Consider the following 25388-nt stretch of genomic DNA (forward strand, 5'->3'; position numbering starts at 1 on the left):
CATCAATTTACATGGAGACCTTTTCCTGAGAAATGGTTAGAGCTCTCGGTGAACACCGTGAGCATTCATACATATACATTCATCTGCACTGCTGAAAATGCCCCAATCCCCCCCCCCCGTCTAGTGGCTTGTGGACTGTGCCGAAATGCTGACTTTTTATAGCCAGTTGAAATCAATTTTGACTAAACTAGCTACACTGAAAAACTGATTGCCAGGGTCCAGTGCTCCCTCTGGTGCACACACAATGTAATACGTTTTTAAAAGTATTGTCTAGCTCAGGCTTACCTGCATTCATGTAATGTGTTCATGCATGCAATGTAATGTAATCAGTGGTATACATGTCAGCTATTTCACCACCCTAAACACAAAGACTCAGGTGAAAGTGAACAGACCATGGGCTGCACACTGCAGCAGTCCGACCACATCTCGTGCTCATAGCAGCCAGCTCTGACCCAATATTTTTGTGAAGAGGGGCTCCCTCCTGTGAATTACTATCACTTGGCAACAGAGATAGTCGAGCTCTTTGCTGATTGGGGGAGGGGTGCAAACGCCCCCCCCCCCCCCCCCCCCCCATATATGTGCTAATCCTAAAGCCCGTAAAAACGGGTGCGGCTGAAAGCAAGGCAAATGCTGCAGACTGCTCTCTGGTCTTGTTCATTTTCTCCTCTAGTGTGCCACTCTAAACAGGTCAGACTATCATAATATGGAGAAAATACTGACATAGGACTGTAAAAAAATCACCCCTCCTGACCCTCTTGAGACCAGAAGCCATTCTGCTGCTCATAGAGTATTGAACAGTCACTGCCACATTTTGCTTAAACCCGTTACGTGAGCAATTTTTGAGTAGAATCTTACTGAGAGCCAGTTTCATTTCTAGCTATCCAGTTCTCTAGCCATGACTATGAGACATATCCTTAGATAAATGCCTGTATTTGTTAAGCATAGTCTTTTTTCTACACTTTATAAATTCTTTGTTGGCTCCTCTGTCAAGTATATTATCACTTTGGAAAATGGCTTTGTGAAGCTTATTGGTTTGCCTAGAGCAACAACGGCCCTGTCATCATGTCTGGATATCAGATGAAATTTGCTGACTTGTATTTAAAACATTCTGCATTTCCCCAGGGCTGATTCCAGTTTGAGATGAACCATTTCCAAATACAATCAGCTTGAATCTAAGACAGGCGAAAGGATCAAGAGGCAGTGCAATAGGATCCCAAAGGGATGTTAGCAGCTACACTTACTACCACTAGAGAGCATCATCCTCAAACATTTTTGCAACATGGAAACTTGCGAAGGAGAGAATCTAATTACATTCACAGAGAATCTAATCACATACACAATGGTGTTGGTGTAATTTTACACAGTCTTACAAATACTGATAACTACTTACGTGAAACTATTACAAAACTATTAAACAACATAAAGCTATTAAAAGTTCAGATGAAGCAGAGTTACACGGGGTGGTTTGGGTTGTGGTTACAGGCTTTGATGAGGTCAGAAGCTTACTGTCCCGCTAACTGCAGCTGTGTTTGGCCTCTTCCACAGGAACTATGTACCCAAGTGAGACTGACGGTACAGTTTGGCCTTGTGCGGTGAATGTTAGTGTTCAGACATTAGTCACATACTTCCCTATGCATTTTATTTTGACTGAGATTTGACACGCACATAATATACACATGTGTATATATTGAGAGAGAGAGAGAGAGAGAGAGAGAGAGAGAGAGAGAGAGAGAGAGAGAGAGAGAAATAAAAAAATGTAATACACACAAACACACACGCATATTTGTAAAGTGCGTGTGTGTATTTGGGTGTGTGTGCATAGGGCACCTATGCCATATAGAACACGGGACAATACCGGCTAGACATAAAACTAACGATAACACACTTTTCGCAGGAAAAAATGTACAGATTTAAATATCAACGACCGGAAGGATGCTGAGAGAACAGAAAGGTTACTGGCGATGAGGTAAGCGCTCGCCGGCTCCCAGCATGTGTCAATCAAGCGCTTACGTCACACATCCCTAGCGCTTCCGGTACGGGTGGGCGGGGCTCCGGTGTCCCAGGTCTGGATTCTTTGAGTGAGGCGGACACGAATGCAGCCATATTCGGTCCACGGAGGACCGCGCCGGCTAGTCGGAGCTAGCGGAGACGGGCTCGCCCATTGAAAGGCCACCGCTCCCTAAATCTTTTTTTCGTGGACACATTTATGTACTTTAATAGTGTTTGGAGTTCTCTATCAAGGAAAAAAAACGACTTTCGGGATATTTTCGGGAGAATGGACGTCCGGTCAGTCTGAGATTCGACGGGATTCACAAAAAACAGCGGAAAAGCTCGACAGTCCCCGTTTCTGAGTGGGAAGTACAGATTTATTTTTGGGAGGGGGTCAACGTTAGCCAAGGCGAATGGAGCCCACAGTGTCCCGCGGGTGAAAAGTGAAGAAACTGTCGCAGCGGACCGAGACAATCAGCACCAGCCTCGTTCAGCGGAGCGATAATGTGTCTCTCTATTTTGCTAGCTGGCTAGCCGATTAGCAGGTCGGGAGTGTGGAAGTTGAGCGCTCCGCGGCGCCCACATACGACAGCGCCCCGGCCTCTTATCTCCCCCGCCGGGCAGCCTTCGCCGTCCTCCCCGTGTCGGGTGGCCCTTTTCTTGGGGGTTAGGTGAGGGCTTTGGTAGTCGGGGGGGCGGCCCCCGCTGGTTTGATAGGGGGGAAATATGTCTGCGAAGGTGCGCCTGAAGAGGCTGGAGCAGCTGCTCCTGGACGGGCAGCAGGAGGCGGCGGGCGCCCTCAGCGTGGAGACCCTCCTGGACGTGCTGATATGTCTGTACAACGAGTGCAGCAGCTCGCCGCTGAAACGGGAAAAACACGTGGCGGACTTCTTGGAGTGGGGTGAGTGTCCGTGTGATGATGGCCATCACATCTGTGGCCATCAACGGGTGTCCTTATAAACGGTGTCTACCCTGGATGGATGGATGGATAGATGGGTATTTAATGGGACTGGCTAGCCACACAAATCCCAGGCCTGACATTGTGACTTCAAATTTTCGATTGTCATCTGACGTTTAGGGTTAAGCACTTTTTTAAGCTAAATTCTTCTTCCTTGTGTGTTACTAAATTGGGATCTGGGAATTATATGATTGCCTTCCTTCGTCCCGGACTCCTTCATTTTCGCATGTTTCCCCCCATTGGTTAACGAGGAATATGTGGGTGTAGTTTAGGGATATTGCTGACACATGGTCAGACATTTTAATTCGTGTTCAGTGGTAATCAGAATTGATTTACTTAGAATAACGCCACTATTTATTGTTTATATAGTGTTGCTTAGTGAACAATTAACACCTCCAGTATAGCTAAGCTTTACCTTCATGTACTTCTGTGCAGTGTCACAATCTCTGGGTCTTATTTTTAAACTATTGTGTATTAAGCACCATAAAAGGAAAATGTTCTTTACTCGTCTTCCTTTTACCAGTATCTAGTGGAATTTGCTCTTTAGATGGACGTAAGGAGGTCAACTTGGTTTCTCCCTGATCATCCACTTCCTTCTGGCTGTGGTCAGCCGGTACAATGACTGGTCTCTAAACAATGAATGTTTCACTGGGGCCGGTAATGAGATTACGCCCTGGTGTGGCTGCTCCTGAAGACATCATCAGCGGCTTTACTGAGTCCGTGGCAGACAGGTGTCAACACACAGGACGTCTAGCAGAGAGCAGAGGGTGTGACCCAGTTTTCAGGAGACAGGAAGTCTGTTTGTATGTCCCTCCTTATCCCACTGCTGGGTCATTCACTTCCTGTCTGGACTCCATGAGTGTGGAAAATTAAGCTAATGGTTGCCTTGGAGAATGTAGTGCGATTTGCACTTCAACTGGTTTACCCAACACTTTATATATTTGCACAAGTTTTTGGAGTTCTCACCAGGCTTTGCCTTATTAACAAATGCAGTAAGTTAATCACTGCCTGCACAGCCATTACACAGAGAGGACTTCTAATGGTAGATCACAGAGGAGAAGCAGGAGAGTTATAGGTGTGGAATGCTAATTCATTTACATTTAAAATGTGTAGTTAAGCGGAGACATCACTGCAGCATCTCATGTGGTGCGTTTGCAGAAGATCGATGATCAGGAGAATCTTTAGTCTATCTGGGTGAACACTGACTCGTGTTCCTGCTCATAGGTGTGGAACTGAGTTCAGTGGGTGGGTGTTTTGCAGGTGTTTGTACCCTCGTGACCAGCTGACGGCAGGGCACTAGTGACTTGAGTGGGCGTTAAAGAAACTACACACAACAGCCAACATTTACATTCAACTGCCAAGTTTGCGGTCCTTGGTATGAACAGTCCAACACGACCTGCTCTCCCAGTTTGTCTTTGTTCCTTGGCTCGCTGCTATGCATCATAACAGAGGACATTTACAGTGCTTCTCCGTGTCAAGCACCAGTCTAAGCTTCCGGCGGAATGGAAGCTGCATTGGTGGATAAAACGAAATTCTTTGCTGACTTTATCAGGCTTGTGAACTATTATGTCACATTTTTCCCTCCCATAAATGTGATTGTGTCCTGCTAATGACCCTTGTGGGAGTAGATTAGGCGCAAGGCTCCGTGCTCACCAGAGCCGAAGAGCGCCGGCGAAACGTCTCAGCTTACCGACGGTGTTTACATGTAAACAGCATCAGGCTGTGTTCAGTTAAGGCATGTGGCAGAGCAGGTTATACTTCCCTGTTTTGTTCTGACCCAGAGAGAGAGAGGGTGAGCGAGCTAGTGAACAAGCAGGGCGTGCATTTAAGGAGCAGCGCTACAGCTCTCTGGCTGCTGTCGCCCATGGGAGCAGCGCTGTTTATCTGTGCCAGTCTGGAACATCAAAGCCACTGCTAGTGACGTATGTTGTGCTGCTTCAAGGGCTTTGACTAGAGGCTACTCCCCTCCTGAACCTCCTACCCTCCCAGTACACTGGCTTTCCAAAGGGTCTTGTAAGCACACCAAAGAGGACAGCGCTTATATATATAATACATACATACATACATACATACACGCACACCTTGTCCTTGCTAAATTACCATTTTCCCATTCTGTGTTAGTTAGATTCCTGTCCTCATTTTCAACAGTTTCCTGGTCGTTCAGTTCCGATGATTTTTATTTCCAAAAAGTAGGAGATGGTGGCAAATTCTCATTGACTTAATCTCTGGCTTCATAAAATTAGCAATGGTGTCATGGCAAGTGGTTTTCATCTTTAGTGTTCATCTTTGAAGCTGACGATATGGCCATTATTCTAGGTCACAATGCACTGAGGCAATAACATAACCTCAGAAGAAAATGTACATGAAAAGCGAATGAATCATGTAATGTATTTGGACTATGATCAACCCAGTTAGAAATTTCTGTATACTGTATAATTCAATAAAGATGCATATATTCTATTGAAAAAAAAACACATGTTTAGACAGATAAAACCAATAATGTTCTGGAAATCCCAAATGAGAGCTGATATCTTTCCAAGATTTTGGAGTGGCATATTTTTGAGGCAGTAATGTAGCCTTTTCATCACAATCCTGCAGATCCTCTGTTAGAAGACCTGTGCATAATGTAAGTGTTGGCTTTCAAGCCAGACACATGCTATTTAACGGCTTTGTAGAGGTTATTTTTCTTTAATAATAGTTTAATATTGTTACCACTCATTAATGTGAATCACCTGTGGTGAGGTTGTGTTGTAAACAATTTTGCAGCTTGCTTGCTTCAAAATGTTCCACCGTGTAAATTGAAACTCCATGACATTTCACATAAATCCATGGCATAACACAGCACGATCTGCAATTATTTGCTGATTAGGCAGACTAATAAATGATCCGGTGTTTTATTTGGCTAATTTTATCTTCATGGTCTTACAGACCATCTAATGGTTCTCATGATGATTCTGATGAAATAACTGCTGTCATGCTGCCTAAAACTGCATCTCTCTGCAGGCTTTTAATGTAATTGTGTCATTTTTGCACAAACATTTGCTTGAATGTTATGACTTTTTGTCATGCAATTTAAACTAGCAGTGTTAAATATGGTTTCTTCAGAAAGGTAAGATCTTGCTACAGTTTTTTAAATTTAGTTTTGCTTGACCAAGCACATCTTGCCTTATTTAAAAATAGCTTTATTGCTTTGCAGTTTCTCAGATGAATGTACAGATGTTTGTGTGTAATAATACGCAATGATGAAATCTATGAAATATGAACAGCTCTGCTGACTACACGAGTCCCTGTTACACTAAACTTGGCTCATAGAAATGTTCATTAGTCCAATCTTTGAGTGACATAGTATAACTGTCTGTGCTTCAAAATCGGAAATGCGAAGGCTATGACTCACATTAGACTGGACATGTCTGGTATGTCCTTCACCGTGGGTGCGTTCCAATGCTGAGATGTCCCATCTGCCTGAATTGGCCTGTGGGTTTATTGCGTAAGATTATCCTTGTCTAGCAGCACTGAGCTTTAAAAGGCCCTTTTGCCTTAAATGTTTGCTAATATACTGTATGTTCGATTGCGTTCTTCAAAACTTCCACTGCCTTCATATATGCACTGAAATTGGATCTATGCTTTAAAAAAAACTGACGACCTTTTCTTGACATTTTTCAAAATACAGAGCTTAAATTGCACATCTCTTCCCCATCCCAAAGAACACAACATGGCCTTTACTTTAGGCAGATAAGGATTTGTAATGAAACAGTAGGATATTGCCTTCAAACAGCGGTTCCCACAGGTTTACTTGTTGTGGTTGGTGGCGTGACGTGTTTAGAGCAGGAGGAAGTGTGTAACCCATGTTACTTTCTGTAGCTACAGTTTATAGATGTCCCCCAAGCTCCTCACATTTAGAAGTCGGTAGACAGCAGGGCGTAGAGAAGCGTCTATTCCCCACTCAGTGCAGCGTACACAACTCGGGACAGGTGTGTGTGTGACCAAAAATGAGCTGTCAGTTTGTCCGTGTTCTTTCTGTTTATTGACAGTCCAGAGATTCATGAGTGACAGGGGTTAGCTACTGCTACTTTTAAACGAGGAACTGATGAACTAGGAATGTAAAATGTTGGGTTTTTAAATATGAAGATGTAATGTAGAATAACATGTTAGATGGTTTTCTGTGTTTTGAAAGCAATTTCAGGATTCTCTTTTTAAATATTTAGGCTAACTTTAAATAGTAACGCTGATAGTTTGTCTTTCTGAACATATGAACATCTAGTGTTAAACTGAGCATAAAGTTGCCCTGGTAGAGATTTAAAGCTAGCGCAAAGGCGAGGCGTTTTGAATGCTGTTACACTGAAAGGGTGACATTCCTCCTCAGATCAAAAGTGCCTGCATGCACTTAAGAAGGCTTAGAGACGGGGGGGGGGGGGAGTCAAATATGACATTATTTGCTGTTGGTTTTCCTTAAAGGTACTGAAAATGGGGAGTCAGGACAGGGCTTGTCAGGAATGCCTTTCAAAATAAATGGTGCTTTACCCTGGCACAGATTCCTGCTGAAGCACAGGCCAGGCGACAGAAATGCTGGGAAAGGATCTGTGATGTACGCTCCCCACTAGCCTGTGTAGAAGAGATTGTTGTGGGAGCGTATTCCTGTAAAGTTGCTGTCCTTCAGAAATTGAAGTCACCTGACTTGGAGCAATGGCACAAACGAAGAAAAATTCCTTTCATTCCTGAAAATATCCTCCCCCAACACAAGGCATGTGTAGGCGGTCTCTCCTCCCCCCTCCTCCCGCCTGCTCCGCCCGTCAGCTCTGTGCTGTAGGAGTCATACAGAGGAGTCGTCCGGGGTCTGCTGGGCCTCTCTTGGAGCTAGGACCACAGGCCAGACACCTACCTCGTGCAGAACTGTTTTCTTCTTAACATACCTTGATGGAATGGTTTCTAAAGTGTCATGGTGTGTAAAGACACTCAACATGCACTATGGGACATTTAGTTTTTTTCAGATCCAAAGGCACAAAGCATTCTGGAACTTTTTGTTGGGTTTTCCTTTGCTCTGATTGGTGGACTGAAGGTGCAGAGAGGACATAGTTTTTGCCTCTTCAAGCCCATTCAAGTGCACATATTTCCATCTTTCAGGCCCATACAGGCTCGATTGAATGTGCTTTCTGATCCCTAACAATTTTGATGCTCACTGTAACATAGTCTGCTGGTGGAGTCACAGAGTAGTTTGTGATTCTGCATTGTTTTTTGAACACCCTATTAGAACTTCGTAATGTTGGCAATGTAATGTACTTGTATACTTTCATCTTATTTAGATCCACACAGATCTTTTTCTTTTGAATATTGTTTATAGTTCTTCATGTGAGCTCATTGAGAGACGATGTGATTCTATGGTCACGTTTTCAGATCTTAAGTCTTCCTTGGTTAGGCCTTGCCGTAAATTCCTGCCATTTGTGAGGAGCATTGGGGATATAAGCCCGGCAGAGTAATGAAAGCGGCTCAGGCCGTGACCTTGACACAAGCTGTGTTCTCCATTGAGAAATGTCACTGACCCTTTCGTGCCATTGGTGATTGTTCTGGTCGGTCTGTGTGGTAGGCCACAGCAGATGTTTTCTTAGGCTCTCGGTGAGGGCCCTCTCTTTTTCCTTTATACCGATGCAGGAAGAGAAGACTGACTCTAACATCTAGTAAAGGCTCTAGTTTTTATTGGATCTTTAACTGCATTACTCAAGTCCTCGAGTTGAAAACAGGCAGCAGCTAAGTGTCAGCATCTCACTATATAAATGTACATCATACTGTAAAATGTTGAGCATGGTTGGGCCTTACAGACTATGAAGCTGTTTCGTTGCTTTTAAACATACAGTAAACTACTGTGTGTGTGTGTGTGTGTGTGTGTGCGTGCGTGATGTATTGCATTAGTGCTCAATTATAGATCCATAAAGCTTCATCACTTCTCATAAGGGGGTAAATTGCTCACATTTGTCTGGAAATTGCACTCTGCGTCAGGACGCAGAAGTGCTGAACTTCGTTGTGGTTAAAGTTCAGGGTCTTCTGTTCCATTTGGCCACAGAAAGGGAAGCTGCAGTTGACATCATGAAGAAGGGAAGTTATTTGAACAGCTTATAACCAGCATCTGCGGTGAGGAACCTGCATCACCAGAATCTTGACACTGTGGATTAGACTTGTGGCTGTAGTCATCTGCCATATGTCATGCTTTGGTCATGATAAGATGTTTACGTTTGAGAACGCAGTCAGCAGAGAATTCACATGAAAGTACCTTAGAGCAGGCAGATTCTTATTTAACATATGTTTATGGTAACGTTTTAAACTTTGGTGTGCCCTTGAAGTCTCTGAATATGAGAGAGCAAGAATTCAGATCTTTTCCAGCTGGAGTGGTTATTGAGGTAAGTTACTCCGCAAGATAATGTATTAATGTTGGGTGGGTGACGCAGCAGTTTGTTATAAACCATTTTGCTCCTGACATTGAAAAAGAGCTCTGCCTTCAAAGCTTTTAGCCTCTGCCATTTTATAACCGAATATCAAGATCCACTTGGATGCAGTTACTCTTGGATTGGAAGTAAACAGAAATACTGTAATTCACTCATGAATTGCTTAGTGCTGCATTTATGGAGAACGGCCGTCGCATATTAAGAAACTTTTAAAAAAATGTCTTCCAGGCTGTTGTCAGGCTGAGTTTCATGACTTCCTCCACATGCACAGTATGATCATGGCTTGGATGAGTATTCGTAGCAGCTCCTAGGCAAAAGGGGTTGCCTCTGTGTTCTGTGTCAGAAGAGACACGCCTACCTCTGGCTCTTCTTGCCCTGGGATGGCTTGCTCCTTCCCTGGCCCGCGTGCGAGCTAAGTTATTCCCGTCCGGAGCTGTCCAGGCAGTCCCCGTGAGCTGAGGATTGCAACATATGTTCCCTGCCGGCACCACAACTCCGCCTCTGCTCGTCACACACCGGACCCGGCCGCTCCTCCCTCCACGGGCCCCGTCGGTCCCTGTCGGAGCACAGAGATGCGGGTCAGGGCCTCCCGGGCCCGTCTGGGTCCACCCAGCTCCCTGTCAGGCAGCCAGCCCAGTGGAGAGCTGCTGGTAAATGTCTGGTGTGGTGGGGGCAGGGCAGTGTGGCAGCTGGGGTAGGATAATGGATGAACCCTGGGCGGGTCCTGATGCTTCTACCTCCTGTTACCAGCCAAGTTGCCTCCTCCTCTTGTGCTCGACACACACCGGGCCGCACCCCCCATCCTTCTCACGCGGACGCCCCCATCAATGTTTAATAAGCCATTTTGTGCCTGTCAGCGCTGTTTAATGCCATAGCACGTCATTTACGTCTGCTTTATTGCAGTGGTAGGGCTGTATTGCGTAATACTAAGTCATAAAGGTTCATAGTTCATACATCTTGCTCATTGCTGTATTGACTGGTAAAGGAAATCGTTTTTAAATACTTCCCACACACTTTGCCTATTTAATTTACATTGGCTATAGTTTCATCATAATGTCCTCCCCAGATGACTTATGAGCGTGGTCTTATAAGAACATTGTAGATCCTTTACATGATATCTGTGTTAGGAGTTAGGTGTGAAATGTCCAGGGAGTTTTTCCTTGCCACCGATTTCCACGCTGCTGACATGTTCATTAAGGACCAGGAGCCAAATGTATGTGAAGCTGCTTTGTGCCGCGTGTTATATAATATAAATGAATATGAATTTAAATTACAGGCCGGATTATTTCTTTGTTTCTCATTGCCACTCCCCCCCACCTTGTGATCATTGTGTAACTGCCATCCAGTTGTAGTGTAGTGCCTGGCAGGGGCGTGCCAAATTTAGAGCACGTTAGTTGGGTGTGGTGCTTCTTACAAGCTTAGTAACCCCACCTTAGGGTAGGGACTCCACCTCTGGCAGCCACTCCCATATCTCCACCTGCCTGACGTTACACCATTGCTGTCGTAGAAACAGGGAACTCGGAGCACGCACCATGGGCCCACAGCCAAGAAGGTCCTGTTAAGCAGGGCGGGTTGGAGCTAGTTGGCTCAGGCATTGCAGAAGAGTGAATGTCCCCTGGTCCTGTGCTCATATGCTTTGCCCACAAGGTTGGGCTCCCACGTGCTCAGGCCACGATCGGGCCCAGCGTAGCGGCAGGTAGGGCTGGTTTGGGTGCTGAGCTAGCCGGGCAGGCTCCTCTGTTTTCCTTCTTTCTGAGAGGAAGATGATGGTGTGAATGCTCCACCTCCTGTTGTGCGGTGAAGAGGAAGAGACTTCCAGCACCTGCAGCCGAGGCCGTGGACAGTGTGCAACCCAGGTGCTGTCCTCGTGGCTTCAAAATAAAAGCGCCTTCTCTGTGGTTCCTTTGCTGACATTGACTTCCTATGGATCGGAGTGGGGGCGCTTTGCCATTTGGAGTGCAAAACATACACTTTGCCATTTGTTTGGACTGCAAAATGTACAAAAGGAGGCCAAATGTTTGATAAGGGGGACGAATGTCATGGATTGCGCAGTGAAAGATTACTCGTACAGAACATTTGTATGAGGTCGGCCACTGACGGGCCAGAACTCTGTGGCTGTCGCACCAGGGTCAAGGTTGCTTGGCACACACAATACACATTTGCAGCCCAATTGATCTAGAGCAGGAGGTGGAGGCGTCAACTACACAGTCATGATTACTGATGGGTCCATGCTTTGACTCTCTGGTTTGCATTTAAAGGTCACCACCTCCTCAAGCAGACTGAAAATCTTTTTTTAAAGATTGTTCTTTCGTGGTAAGTTTTGGCATCGCTGTTGGTGATGAACACTTGAGCATGAACCTTCGTGGTTGTGCCCTCCGCCCCAAACCTCCAGGGTACTGGTCGAACCCTCGTGTCTCTCTCACTGCCAGAGGCACATGTTTGGAATTCAAAAGGAATGTTTCATGAATAACATGCCACTATCATTAGAGTGAGATGTATATGTTCCTTTTGTGAAAGGTTTATTTATATTTAAGTGGTGCACAGAATTTGATGGTATGTTATGGCTAGTTCTGTAAATCAGAAAATGTGTTATGAAGAATGTGTTACTATTTGCACACTGTGCTTATGCAGATTTTAATGGTATGCGTTTTTTTTTTTTTGCGCTTCTTTGACTCTGTGGCACAATTTTGGAGAAGCCTGTGAAGCAAAAGAATAAATTAAAGATGCGTTACTAGGGAGAAGCAGCATATAGCTCTGGAGCTCATCATGGTCCTAGTGCTCATGGTGTTAGTACAGTGCAGATAAGATCTTTTTGTCTATTTGAAGAGATTTTCTTGAAATTGGCCGTTGTGGTAAATTTTTTACATTTTTTTATTTATCCTTTAAAAGTGTTTCTAGAATTATTAACCAACCACAGATTCAAACTGTGTAGTATTAAACATTATTTTTAATTCCACTTTCTCCTATTTTAGTGTCTTTTGTGTGCCTTCAGTATGTCTCTTGCATTTCTGTTTACTGTGGTGCTATTGTTTGTCCTCCGTGACCACTAGCTTACATAAGCATGACATAAGGCTGACATAAGCCCTTTTGGGACACTTGTGGCCGTTGCCTTGGCTGTAAACATTGTTTCAGCGCCTGTCATGGTGAGTGCCCTGTGTGCCCAAGGTTCTGACCCAGCGCTGAATGAGGAACAGTGTGGACCGTGTTGGCCAAAATGACCACTTCCTCAGTCCCAAACGCCAGCTGTGGACAAAGCAGTCCTTCATATTTCTCTGATTCGCTAGTCTTAACTTAGCTACGCATGTATTCCGCAGCTCTGCTGTATTTTAAAGGGTGGGCGTCAGAACAGTGAGCACCATTCTCAGAGCTCTGTTTATACATTTAGCGGCTCTCCGCCATCATGGCCGTCTCCGAATGCAGACGCGTGTGTGGCCGGCAGATGCCGGTTTAGGTCCAGTCAGTACAGAGTCCTGCTGTACTCCAGTACTGCGTTCAGCCGGGTCACAGGTTGGTTGCGACGTGCTGGCATCTGGCCCCTAAGCCCGGGTGAAATGTTGCCCTTTTAGCATGAGAGGTTTGTGCTCAACCTGACGGCCAAGGTAAATGGTGGCTCTCCCATCAAGATTTAAACCTGCATTAGGGAAAGGCATGGATACTAACAGTCAAACATCTTACATCGTTAATGTAAAGATAGAGTTCAAGTGTGAAACCAACAGCGGTGGTCTTGATCCATTACTTCGCTCACTGGAACGGCTTATTATGTTTGCCTAGCCATGAAAACCTAGCACCTCGTTCAGCGTTAAACGGACCGTGACCCATCACCCAGTGTTCAGTGGTGTTGCGTTTTGATTGCAAATGAGCCGTGCTCAGTACTTAGAATGATTTGCTGCATTTTGACCTTGGGAGCAAAAGCCGTGTTGTACTATAGCTGCCTGTCCCCAACACGGCCATTGGGCAGGCTAATGTAGGTCAGACGGCGTATGAATAATGGAATAGGCCAAGTGGCGGAGGCGAGCAGAGCGACTTGCGATCCAAGGCAGAGTCAGCTGAGAGCGTTTCCTTCCCAGCATGTTTGATTTGCTGTTCATTCACCCTGCAGGTGCCGTGCACTGGTCTCGGTCACCCTTGAGGGCAAAGCTTCCAGTAATGAGGTGTCTTCACAACTTAAGACATCACAACCCCAGAGGAGAGAGAGAGAGGGAGCGGGAGTCAGAGTGTTAGAATAAAATCAATCTTAATAACATCAATAGAAATCCCATACATATTAAGGCCCTTGTCATCTTTCTGGGGCACCGTTCACATGACCTATTTTTTTGTTTTTTGTTTGTTTGTTTGTTTGTTTGGGTTCTGCATTTTCAGTTTAGTAATGTTCAGTTCCAAGCTTCAGTGTTGCTGTCACATACCATTGAGTATGTATCACTCTTACCAATGCATCAGGTTTTTCTCCTCAGGCTTGTCCTTGTGTGATCCTGCACCCCATACCCTGGTTAGGTGTAGGGGAGGCCCTGGGTGTGTGTGCGGGGAGCCCTGGGTGTGTGTGTGTGCGGGGGGCCCTGGGTGTGTGTGTGTGCGGGGGGCCCTGGGTGTGTGTGTGTGCGGGGGGCCCTGGGTGTGTGTAGGGGAGGCCCTGGGTGTGTGTGCGGGGAGCCCTGGGTGTGTGTGTGTGCGGGGGGCCCTGGGTGTGTGTGTGTGCGGGGGGCCCTGGGTGTGTGTGTGTGCGGGGGGCCCTGGGTGTGTGTGTGTGCGGGGGGCCCTGGGTGTGTGTGGGGGAGGACCTGGGTGTGTGGCACACGCTCACGGCGAGGTCAGCCGGCTCCGGTGCGTAGCCCTTGTGTGGTGGTTTACTCCACGTGCGCTGGCTGGCTGTGGTCTGTCCCGCGTGTGCCGCGTGGGCAGCTGGCGCCTGGTTTCTCAACGCAGTCCCAATCACTGCACTTGGGTGGTGGGAGTTTACTGTAATTGAGAGGACAGGGCGAATAACACACATGCAGTCTTATTCAGGCTGAGAGGATGATCGGATTACACATATGAACCGCCCCCCCAGCAACACTGAATGTGAAGGCCTGGCCTTTGTCCTCAGAGGGTTGGTGTCCACACGTCCCCCTCCCCCAGTCTCTTTGTGTCCTTGTCTCTTGATTGATTAGTCATCAAGGAGCAGGAGAACAGCCGGTGATTATGAATCATGCAATAAGTGACCGTGGCCAAGCTCGGACGTGCCAGGTAGTTAAGTGGGGTTTTCGTTTCTGTCCCCGGGCCATTGGTGAGGGGGCGGTGGCGGGCGGAATGGCTCTCCCGGCACACACGGCTGGTGCCTGTGGGCTCCTCGGCTGGCCGTGGTCTGTGCAGCCTGCCGTGCTCCCAGTGACTCTTCTTCGTGCTTCAGAGCTACGGGAGCAGCAAGGTGTGGTGCATTAGTCATAGTGTACGGATGCACCAGTGTGAGAATCAGTGTCTGGTGGCTGTAATCCCAGATCGTCTGTCTCTCCATCTATGCGGACAGGAACGCACGTTGTTTGGACAGCGTTGGGTTTTTATAACATTTAAGTGTAAACATGGGTGGCAGAAATAAAACTGCTGTGACGGTGGCAGTGTTTACCTGTAAATAACCCAGAACGGTAGTGGTGCTGGTGGGGATGAGCGAGATGAGCGGTGCACGTGCATTCAGGCCCCGCCCCCTACGGTCGACGTCACTCCATAAACGTGGCTCTAGGTGTGTGGCCCCCCGTGTCCGATCTGCTCACAAAAGGCAGATAAAGCAATTCACACCCACAAGGTCAAGCCGGCGGAGCCTGTGTTTAAAACGAGCTGCTTTAGCAGCAGCAGATGCACATGTCCTCATATGGCGAGGGCTCGGGCAGCTTAGCAGCGTCCTGGGCGCCTGCCAGACCCCCTGCAGCCCCTTGTAAAGCGAGCAGGAATGAACACAGAGGAGCACGGAGAGACAGGATGGAGTCCACACTGTTTGGCTCTCTTAGATTGGGGAGGGTTTTTTGAAGGACCCCCTAAGAGCATTCTGTTTGATTTTATTGTCCACGCCCCCCTCTTTTAGTCGTTATTGCTATGCACATTTACCATTGCTTGGATTAAGCAATTTTTATTGGAGCCTTAAGGACAGTATAATGACAATAAGTCTGCAGCACATCTAAATAAAAGTATTATATAGCATATTACAAGGTTCTCAAATGGCAATGTACTACTTGGCAAACTGGTTGTAAACAGCTATGCAAACATAATTTGCGTTGTCGTTTGATAAATAAACTTGAAGCACTCGAGGAAGATGATGTTTACTGTTTTGATGCAATGATAATCTTGTATCTCTCTCTCTTTCTCTCTATCTCTGCAGTGAAACCATTCACCACCAGAGTGAAGGACATGCGTCTTCACAGGGACGACTTCGAGATGCTCAAAGTTATAGGCAGGGGAGCCTTCGGAGAGGTGAGCTGGCCTGAGCACTCCCACACGCACTCCCACACACAGCCCCCCCCCCCCCCCCCCCCCCCCCCCCCCCCCCCCCCCCCCCACCGCATCACGTCCATTAAACCGCGCTGACGTATCCAGCGAGACGCGGCGTTATGGGCGAAGCAGCAAATGGCTCTGGCCTCTCCCTGGAGCCCCTTATCTGCAGGCCCGAGCACGTTCCTTCCTCTCCACCTCCTTCCCCTTCATTCTCTTTCGTCCCCTACGGGCTCCCCGGGGGCCTGGGCCTGGCCTCGCTCCGCTGTGTTTGGGCCAGGCTAGATCTGGGTTGAGACGGATCGTTTGTTTTAACTGTGGAATGTGCTGCTCAAGAGCCTTCTGTGCCGGCCCCGGCCTGCTCGGTCCACACACGGAGCGCGTGCGCGTGATATATGGACGGATTTGACGGTCTATCCCACCCCCACTTTTCTAAGGTTACCCCTTCTGTGCCATGTGTATTAGCCCTTTTGTGGATTCAGTACAGATTTAATTTGCTTTGACTGCAAGTATGGTAAGATTTTGGATAATGTCTCAGATTTACTGTAAAAGGTCTTCAATGATGCCTTCTTGTGGATGGTATTAATCTAAAATCTCAGAACACGTTATCCCAGTTCAGCCAATGCATATAACATTTCAGGAATTGCTTTCTGTATCTAAAAACACTTCTCACACTAAATTATTTTTCTTGATTTGAGTTTGAACACTTGGCTAGAGGAACAGTGGACTGTGGTTGGAGAGGGTTGTGCAGCCTGCAGGAGTCTGCAGTGTTGGGATAGGGGTATTGTAGCGGTAGGGGTATTGTAGCGGTAGGGGTATTGTAGCGGTAGTGGTATTGTCGGGGTAGGGGTATTGTTTCTAGGAACCAACGCCTGTTATGTGATTCAGTAAATATCGCTGGAACTTGATGTAATGAAGCAGGGCACTTATCAGTGTTGGCTGTTATCAGGGCTCTCAGATCTTTCATGCATGGAATCTTCTGATACACGTATAACACACTCTCGCGCTGTGTGTGTGTGTGTGTGTGTAGTGTGTGTGTAGTGTGTGTGTGTGTGGGGGGGGGGGGATGGAGGACAGTGAGTGCTTGTTGATTCAGAACACTAAGCTCCTCGTTTTACAATGCAAGCAGGAATGCCAGTAGTGACAGGAAGAGGAGCAGGACACCGAAGCTTCCCGGAAAGGCTCCGGAAATCACCGCCGTCTCATAGGAGAGACTCGTACAAAAATAGTGTTTCCCGTCATACACAATCGACTGTGAAACACACACTGCAAAGCCAGCTTCACCTCAGCCTCGGAACCTTTCCCTGGGTTGTGATGCACTTTATTGGATTTTTACGAGCCGAGTCCAAGTTTGTTAATAGAAGGCATTATTAACAATGGCATTAATGCACAATGTGAAGAAAATATGCAATGTTCAATAAGTGTTCAGCACTTTGACAATAAATGAGCAAATATTTAAAGGTGCATATTAGCTATACGATTCCTATATCTTTCTGCATTAACACTGCTAATGTGCTCGCTGAATTATAATAATTAATAAAATAAAATCATTATTTCAAACATACTTCTGTTGAGCTAATTGCACGTAAATACCCAACCAATTTATAGACCATTTACATTAGACAAAAGGAAGCAGCAAACGATATTGTCTAACCGAAAGTTTAAGGAAACAATCAACATCAAAACAAGCATAAAAGTTCACTAATGAGAACAAAATAAAGCCAGTGACCAAAATTTGAAATTTAATTCAGTGAGAAAAAAAAATAAACACAAAAGACAGAACATAACCCATCGGTGAGGGTTGCTAAGAGCTAGTTGGAGCGTAATATGATTGACCAAATGGTGTAAATGATTAATCTGATGGGTCATATAAGAAAAATCACTTTATTTCCACATACCAAGCACTTGACATTTTGTCGCGTTTATTGCGCAAGTTCAGATTTTGAAGGCAATGAAAATACAATTGGTCAAGACTAGCAGATGTCATGATCGTCACATTTAAAACAGAAACCAGCTGATATTGTGCTTTACCAGCAGTAAATAATAATAATATATCATGGAAATATATGTTGTATGTCTTGAGTATATCATCAATAGACTAATAACAGAAAGAAAATCAAGGCACAAGGACAACTAGCACCAGAACAGTTCAATGTATTGTTCAGCTGTGATACACATTTATTTTTCCCCTCACAACCTTTGTGCCTGTTATGTTAACGTGTGCGCGCGCTCGTGTGTGTGTGTGTGTGTGTGTGTGTGTGTGTGTGTGTGTGTGTGTGTGTGTGTGTGTGTGTGTGTGTGTGTGTGTGTGTGTGTGTGTGTGTGTGTGTGTGTGTGTGTGTGTGTGTGTGTGTGAGGGGCTCGTGAACGTGGGCCTAGGCTCTGTTTGTTCCCTCTCCCAGGCGTTTCCTCCAGCCCAAGCGCTGCAGGATGCATTTCCAGATAAGTCACTGCATTTCCTGTTTATGATTGATGGTCATAACTCCCCCCCCTCCACCCTTCATCCCATCCTACTGAATGCCGGGGGGGGGGGGGGGGGGGTGGTGTGTAGGTGGGATGTCAGGGATTGCTGCATGACCGGCCTTTACGGTACACAAGGTTCCAAAGGCAGAGCCGTGCTCTTCAACAGCTGCCAAAACGTCCACTCCTCTGCCTCCCCTGAAACCTGTTCTGAATAACTCGACAGAGAGGAATGGGGGGGGGGTGAGTGAGAGAGAGAGAGAGAGAGAGAGAACGAAGTCTAACATCCATAGCGAAACTGAGAGGTTGTATTTGGTTAGCAGTGCAATGAGAAAATGCTTGCGGTTCTGACAAATGTCGTGCTACCTTGGATTATTGAGAGTGAGCTTTTGCCAGGTTGCGACGGATTGATCTTTCAGGAGATTTAACTAACTGGCGTTCATGGCCCTCAAAGCCCACGAGTGCAGCTTTAAATTCGCAGGATTTTTAAATTGCTGCACTAATGCATGTGGAGGTTTGACTGTTCATTTAGTTTCATAATAGCTTTGTCGTACTTGTGTAGTTAATCATTTAAATGGCTGACACAATCACTTCCCTTAAAGTGGGTATTAACACTCGTTAGACAGGCTGAGGGGAGGAGTTTGGAGTCTTCCAGTCTGTAGGTAATCTCTCTCTCTCTCTCTCTCTCAGTGAATCACTTATCTCTGGATGATAAGGTCAATGTTCACACTAGGCCCAGCCCCACAGACACACAGATCTCTGCTACAAGCCCACTGTGTGTGATTGACCCCTGGCACTGCTGGGTCTTGTGTTCCTTATCAGCCTCTGTTAGCGTACGTTCATCAGAGGTTTCTTTCTGTTTCTGGTTGAGAGTCGTCGTGTGTCCCGTCCCCCCCCCCCCCCCCAAACTGAAGCACATCCAAGCGAGCTCATCCTCTATGTTGCTCAATGAAGTCTCGAGAGTCAGCGGCAGTGTTTTGGCCCTTGGGCGATCGCGGCGCGTGCAGCCTGACGTGGGAGTGCGCCAGGGACTCGTCCAATCACGCAGCAGCGCGATGAGACGCCAGAACAGCCCACCCCCAACCCCCCCCACCCCCTGCACGTCTCTCTGCCATTTTCCAATCGGGTCAGGCCGACTGCCTGTGTGTCGAAATCCGTGTCTAAAAAAGGCGAGATAGAAGGAGGCCGAGAGACACTCAGGGAGGAGGAATCGGGAGGGAGTGTGTGGAGTTTGGTTTGTTTTTGAATCGAGGTCGGTTATCTGCTGTGGTTAGCACTCAGCCTGATAAGGGCCTTTGTGTTTGATTGAACCTCTGTTTTAGGCTCGGTGTTTTTTTTTTTTGTGTACCTTTCACATACTTTCTCCCTGACTCCTCCTCCTCCTGTGTTTCAACCTGTTTGGGGGGGTGTGTGCATGTATGTGTATTTGCGTGTGAATGTATTGGTCGTGGATTCTTTGAGTGTTTACCCATAGAGCACAAGTCACAGTTTGCCCTTTGCGTTCTTTGCTGAGGCAACATTTATTGCTGTGGCCAGGTGTGTGAGTGTGAAAAAGATGAAAAGATGTGGTTCTCCTCTTGCTGTGGGTAAACACGTCCTGTAATGTCTGCTAAACACAGTGGCAAAGAGAATAACCACTCTAATCCGGCATGCTGGACCCTCACAGCTCGTGAACAGGTTGCCCCATGGTGAAGGTCAACACAGACACACATTCTTACCATTATACTATGAATTTAGTTTCTGGGAATAATTATAATAATAATAATTCTCTTTATTTATATAGCACTTTTCTAGAGCTTCTCACAAAGTGCTTTACAGACGAAACAAAACGAATCAATGTATCTATAAAATAATAAAAATAACTGTTGAATGATTTACTACTTCTCAGCAAGCACCAGTTCCTGCTTGTGGGTAATATTTTGTCCTTAGCAACCAATGGTTGTTTGCATTGTTGTTTTCGATTCATCATTATCACCATGCTGTCACCCATAGCATTCGTTCCTCATCGCCCTTTGTGACATACCCTCGTCCAGTCAGGGTGTGTCTCTCTGTGTGTATCTCTCTCTCTCTCTGTCTATCTCTCTCTCTCTCTGTCTCTGTGCCCTAAGCCTGCAGTCTCTGTGTCTTCCCTCCACTCCCTGTCCCTTCCTGTCTTACGCTGAGCTCTCTGGAGAGGAAGACCTTCGTCACCTTCGCACACTCTCATTGTGCTGTCCATTTCCTCCATTTCAAGTCAACTACTGGCATTATCTGTCCGACAGAAACCTGAATCTGTGTTGAAACTGGTGCTTTCTCCAAGGGCAAGATGAACGAATTAAAACACTGAATTATCTTGTCACTGTGTTATAAATTTCATTAATTGTGTGTTGCTAACTCTTTGTCTAGGTCGCCGTGGTGAAGATGAAAAACACAGAGCGGGTTTATGCCATGAAGATCCTGAACAAGTGGGAGATGTTGAAGAGGGCCGAGGTACGGCTCCTTCACGCCGACCTCCTGAACTCGCCCCTAACCGGGCATCCCCTTGACCTTTACCACACAACCTCCTGGAGTCCACCCTCAGAGTGCCTCCTAAAGCCTTTATGGGCCAGCCCTTAAACTAGCAGAGCTAATGCGTTCCACCCAGTCCCAAATAGAGCCTCTTGCCATGGGGCCGGGGACGGGAATCAAACCGGTCCAAAGAAGTCTGTGATGGAGATGAGGTCCTTTAGCTTTTCTGAACCTCATCTTGACCCAGTTTCAGTACCGTGGGCTCAGACAGTGGCCCTAGGCCTTACTGAGCCCCACCTCAGGGAAGCTTTTGTCTGTGCGGCTGGCCAGTAATCCCAGCCTGAGCACCTCTCATCATTATATCACCAGGGGAGTATATGGGAATGGGCTGATTCGAAAAAACTCAGAGAGCTTATTTTTATCATTATGAAGGTGCCTGAGATTTAACTTAATGGCTCTTAATGAATAGATCAGCTGTAGCTGTTTGACTTCTATGTAGTTCTGCAGTGCACAAAATTACATCCATACACCAATTTTCATTACAGAATTTGCCAAGTACGTTTAACTGCACTAGACTAAATAGAAATGTAAAAACATGAGCAGGATTTAACAGTTACAATAAGTGATTATCGGGGATGCAATGTGAGTGTGTTTGGATCAGAGCTGATGAACTCACTCGGTTTGTGGAGAGGGGGGGGGGGGGGGCGTAGAGAGCCCTGTGGTCCGCAGTAACAGTGCTTTTGTGTCTGGGCCAGACGGCGTGTTTCAGAGAGGAGAGAGATGTCCTGGTGAACGGAGACTGCCAGTGGATCACCACCCTGCATTATGCCTTTCAGGATGACAACTTCCTGGTAAACATCCCCAAACACGCTCACAGTTATTTGACCTCTTGCGTGATCATTCAGCTCGTCACTCTAGGACAGATGTTCCCTTCCCCAGTTTGCTGTCACCTGTACCTTCAACCGATCTCAGTAGTGCTTCACGAGCCATGATTTATGCACCAGGCTAAGATCGTTGCCCTGTGCAGTGAGCTGGAGTGTGTTGTGCTCTGCAGTACCTGGTGATGGACTACTACGTAGGTGGAGATCTGCTGACCCTCCTCAGCAAGTTCGAGGACCGGCTGCCTGAGGACATGGCCAAGTTCTACGTGGCGGAGATGGTGCTGGCCATCCACTCAATCCACCAGCAACACTATGTGCACAGGTGAGAAGCACACGTGTGTTTGTGTGTGTGTCTGTGTGTCCGCGTGCATGAGTGAGAGGGTAAGAGGGAGCAAACAAAGGAGAGAACGAGCATATACATTTGTGAAAAGGCAGATCAGTATCAGTTGCTTGAAAAACCGGTTTGCTTGTGCCAAAGACCTTAAGTCAGGTCCTGCATCCTGGTGTGTGTGTGTGTGTGTGTGTGTGTGTGTGTGTGTGTGTGTGTGTGTGTGTGTGTGTGTGTGTGTGTGGAAATGAATTTGTGCACCTGCACACTTCTCCACTGCCCACAGCATGTCTGTAACACCTCCACCCAGTAACGAAATGACCGCAGATGGTGCTGGTGTGTGGGGTCTGAGAGGCCTCTTCCTGACAGCGCCCCCTGGTGGCAATGGCCTGTTCTCAGCCCCATTTTCCTGCCTGCACTGATGGGGCCTGCCTGCTTGCTCAGGCTCACCTCTGACACACTGCTTATGCTAATGCCGTTCCTAGAGCCGCTAGCAGCGTGCAGCCCCGCGCGGCCTCTTTGTGACCTCCTCCTGCTATCAGGTTACATGAGGGGCGGAGCACAGCTGGTCATGGAGGTCTTACTGTACACTGCCGTTACAGGATTTCCTGCTGGCAAAATAGTTGGTTGTTAACATGCGTTTGTTGATTAGGTGTGGATGCTGGAGTGTGTGTGTGTGTGTGTGTGTGTGTGTGTGTGTGTGTGTGTGTGTGTGTGTGTGTGTGTGTGTGTGTGTGTGTGTGTGTGTGTGTGTGTGTGTGTGTGTGTGTGTGTGTGTGTGTGTGTGTGTGTGTGTGTGTTGTTTTGATTGGGTGCTTGTGTGAGCATGCATGTACGTCATGAATTTTGACACAGTGTTTTACACTAGTCTTGCTGTGGGCAGTGTGGTACCAGCACTCTGAAACAGAGGGCATAGTGTGTGTGTGTGTGTGTGTGTGTGTGTGTGTGTGTGTGTGTGTGTGTGTGTGTGTGTGTGTGTGTGTGTGTGTGTGTGTGTATGGGGGGGGTGTTGAACAATGCCAGGCTGTTGAGCAGCACAGGTTGGCATGGAAATACAGTCGCTGGGGGGAAGGGGGCGTCGTATAATCACATGGATCTGCCCTGATGACTAGATCACCCCTAACGATGTAATACAGCCGTAATACAGCATAAACTGATTTAGGAGCTGAAAACGTGAGGTTTGTTTTTCGTGTGGGACAGTGTGGTGGAACGTTTTTTCTCCGTCTCTCTCTTTCAGGGACATAAAGCCGGATAACGTGCTGCTCGACATGAACGGCCACATCCGCCTCGCAGACTTTGGTTCCTGCCTGAGGATGATGCAAGATGGCACGGTGAGCCGACCGGCCGCCGCACCCAATCAGATCTTAGTATTCCAGGGGGGATGCCGTAGCCTCCTTTGTTCCCGTAAAGCAGCATACAGGGGCCTTTCGTTGTGCATTCAGCAGGTGACGTGCGTGTGGGAGTGGGGACGACGCACCCGTGGCCTCTTCCACTATTGCCCCTGACAGTGATGAAGCTGTCTTGGCCCCCTGCTCTGACCCCAGGGGCATCGGACGGGGGTGGTGGGGGGGGGTTCATGAATCCTGATTGCCACTTGCAGCTACACCATTCATTGTGCACTCGTAACCACAAGATACATCTCCAAATGATCACAGTGAGAAGATTTAGTAATTCATAAATTTAGTAATTCGTAAATTCATAAAGTTATTCATGGATTATATCTGCTTTGACTGTTTCACTCAAAGATTAGAAGTTGAGAAAGTGGTTGTACTGGAGAGATTGGATTACATAAACTTTGATTGGATCAGGTTCATAGTTTCCTTTTGTACATTATCACTGTAGTGACAGATAAGGTTTCATCAAAGCGTGTAGCGTGATGGTCATCACTCGTGTTCTAGGAAAACCTGCACATCCCACACGCCTCCTCCTTTCCTCACGCTCCGATTGGCTTGTCGCAGTTGTGCTCCTGTGTGCCACCACGCCATCTTTTCCACCTGTGGTCTCGTTTCCTTTCCTAAAGCACGAGTGGGAGAGAACCCGTCAGGCAGCTGGTCTTCTTCCATCTCACTGTAAATGGCACGTTGGCCCGTGAGGGCCAGACGGGGAGCTGAACTGCCCTCCTGGGTTCGGAGCAGGCAGCACCACCCAGGGTGGTGTGGGGCACACCTGCTCCTGCCTCCCCTCCCCTCTGGAACCCGTCGTGCTCCACTGAGCTTGTGTGGGAATGTGACTAACGTGTCGTTATTGGCCAGCGTGACATTCTGAGTGCTTTGATTCGCATGTCTGGCAGGCCCGGGCAACTGCGAGCGTGGGTTATAAAGAACTGCTGCTTGTGTTGGTGAAGACTTTTGCTTTAGTGGCGTGGAGGAATGCGGGCTACCTGACCAAGGACACAAGTTACTGTATTTTATGGCCTACTGTCTTCCCAGCTTTTTTGTACCTTCATTATTATTCATTTTATTATTTTGGGCTTCCTGTGCTATTTCCCCAGCTGTTCCCAAGTGGAGGGATCACCTCAGACATAATTTCTTTGCCCCAGAAATGGTCTCTGTTGATGATTCTAGCTTTCGTCTGCGTTCTGATTGGGTGATTCGGCTCCCCCTCTGCTCCCCTGCACGTGTTCAGGTCCAGTCGTCAGTTGCCGTGGGAACCCCAGACTACATCTCCCCCGAGATCCTGCAGGCCATGGAGGACGGCATGGGCAAGTACGGGCCTGAGTGCGACTGGTGGTCTCTGGGCGTGTGCATGTACGAGATGCTGTACGGAGAGACGCCCTTCTACGCCGAGTCGCTGGTCGAGACCTACGGCAAGATCATGAACCACGAGGTGGGTGCAGTTGAGGATGGAGAGAGGGTTTTTAGCTGGAGCGGGATGGCACCTGGCAGCCTTCTGCGGCTACAACTCACACACCAGTTCAATTCACTCAATTAATCCTAAAAGGGCCAGAACGTTTGGCACTTTCACTGTTTACTTTGGTAAACATCGATATTTTAAAGATTAGCAGTTCAGGCTTAAATTAACGTCTCACCATGACTTAAGCCAGTTGTCAGAGTGAAATCCAAACTTCAGTCATTGGAACATAAATGTGAATTTTACTCACGCATTATAGTCTTAGTGTTATTGTTTTTTTTGCACTTAACATCAGCGCTTTACAGTCCATTCATTGTGTGTGCAGCATATGTTAGCGCTGGGATCCTGGGACTTTAGCGTGTTTTACAGCAGTCTGGCCCCCGAGGGCCCAGGCACCACCCTGGTCTTCCCAGCAGACGCATCCACAGCCTTTGGGTGTGGGCCTGGTGTAGATCAGCTCAGGACTAAATGGGTGTGGGCCTGGTGTAGATCAACTCAGGGCTAAATGGGTGTGAGCCTGGTGTAGATCAGCTCAGGGCTACATGGGA

At 47.2% G+C, this 25388-nt stretch overlaps 1 protein-coding gene across 4 annotated transcripts in view; it reads left to right on the forward strand.

Moving 5' to 3' along the window:
- Window positions 1–2070: 2070 nt before the first annotated feature.
- cdc42bpb (CDC42 binding protein kinase beta (DMPK-like)) overlaps window positions 2071–25388 on the forward strand; it is a 44936-nt gene continuing 21618 nt past the window's right edge. For 2 of the 4 annotated variants that reach the window (XM_077016971.1, XM_077016972.1), the window contains exons 1-7: window positions 2071–2890; window positions 15725–15816; window positions 20680–20763; window positions 21537–21632; window positions 21836–21984; window positions 23228–23321; window positions 24616–24816. In XM_077016971.1, the coding sequence (XP_076873086.1) occupies window positions 2716–2890; window positions 15725–15816; window positions 20680–20763; window positions 21537–21632; window positions 21836–21984; window positions 23228–23321; window positions 24616–24816 (891 nt within the window). In that variant the 5' untranslated portion in view covers window positions 2071–2715. The remainder of the gene's footprint in view (window positions 2891–15724; window positions 15817–20679; window positions 20764–21536; window positions 21633–21835; window positions 21985–23227; window positions 23322–24615; window positions 24817–25388) is intronic. The other 2 variants (XM_077016973.1, XM_077016974.1) reach the window with 1 other exon arrangement.

The sequence above is a fragment of the Brachyhypopomus gauderio genome, chromosome 9 (assembly GCF_052324685.1).
Source record: "Brachyhypopomus gauderio isolate BG-103 chromosome 9, BGAUD_0.2, whole genome shotgun sequence".
Classification (NCBI taxonomy): domain Eukaryota; kingdom Metazoa; phylum Chordata; class Actinopteri; order Gymnotiformes; family Hypopomidae; genus Brachyhypopomus; species Brachyhypopomus gauderio.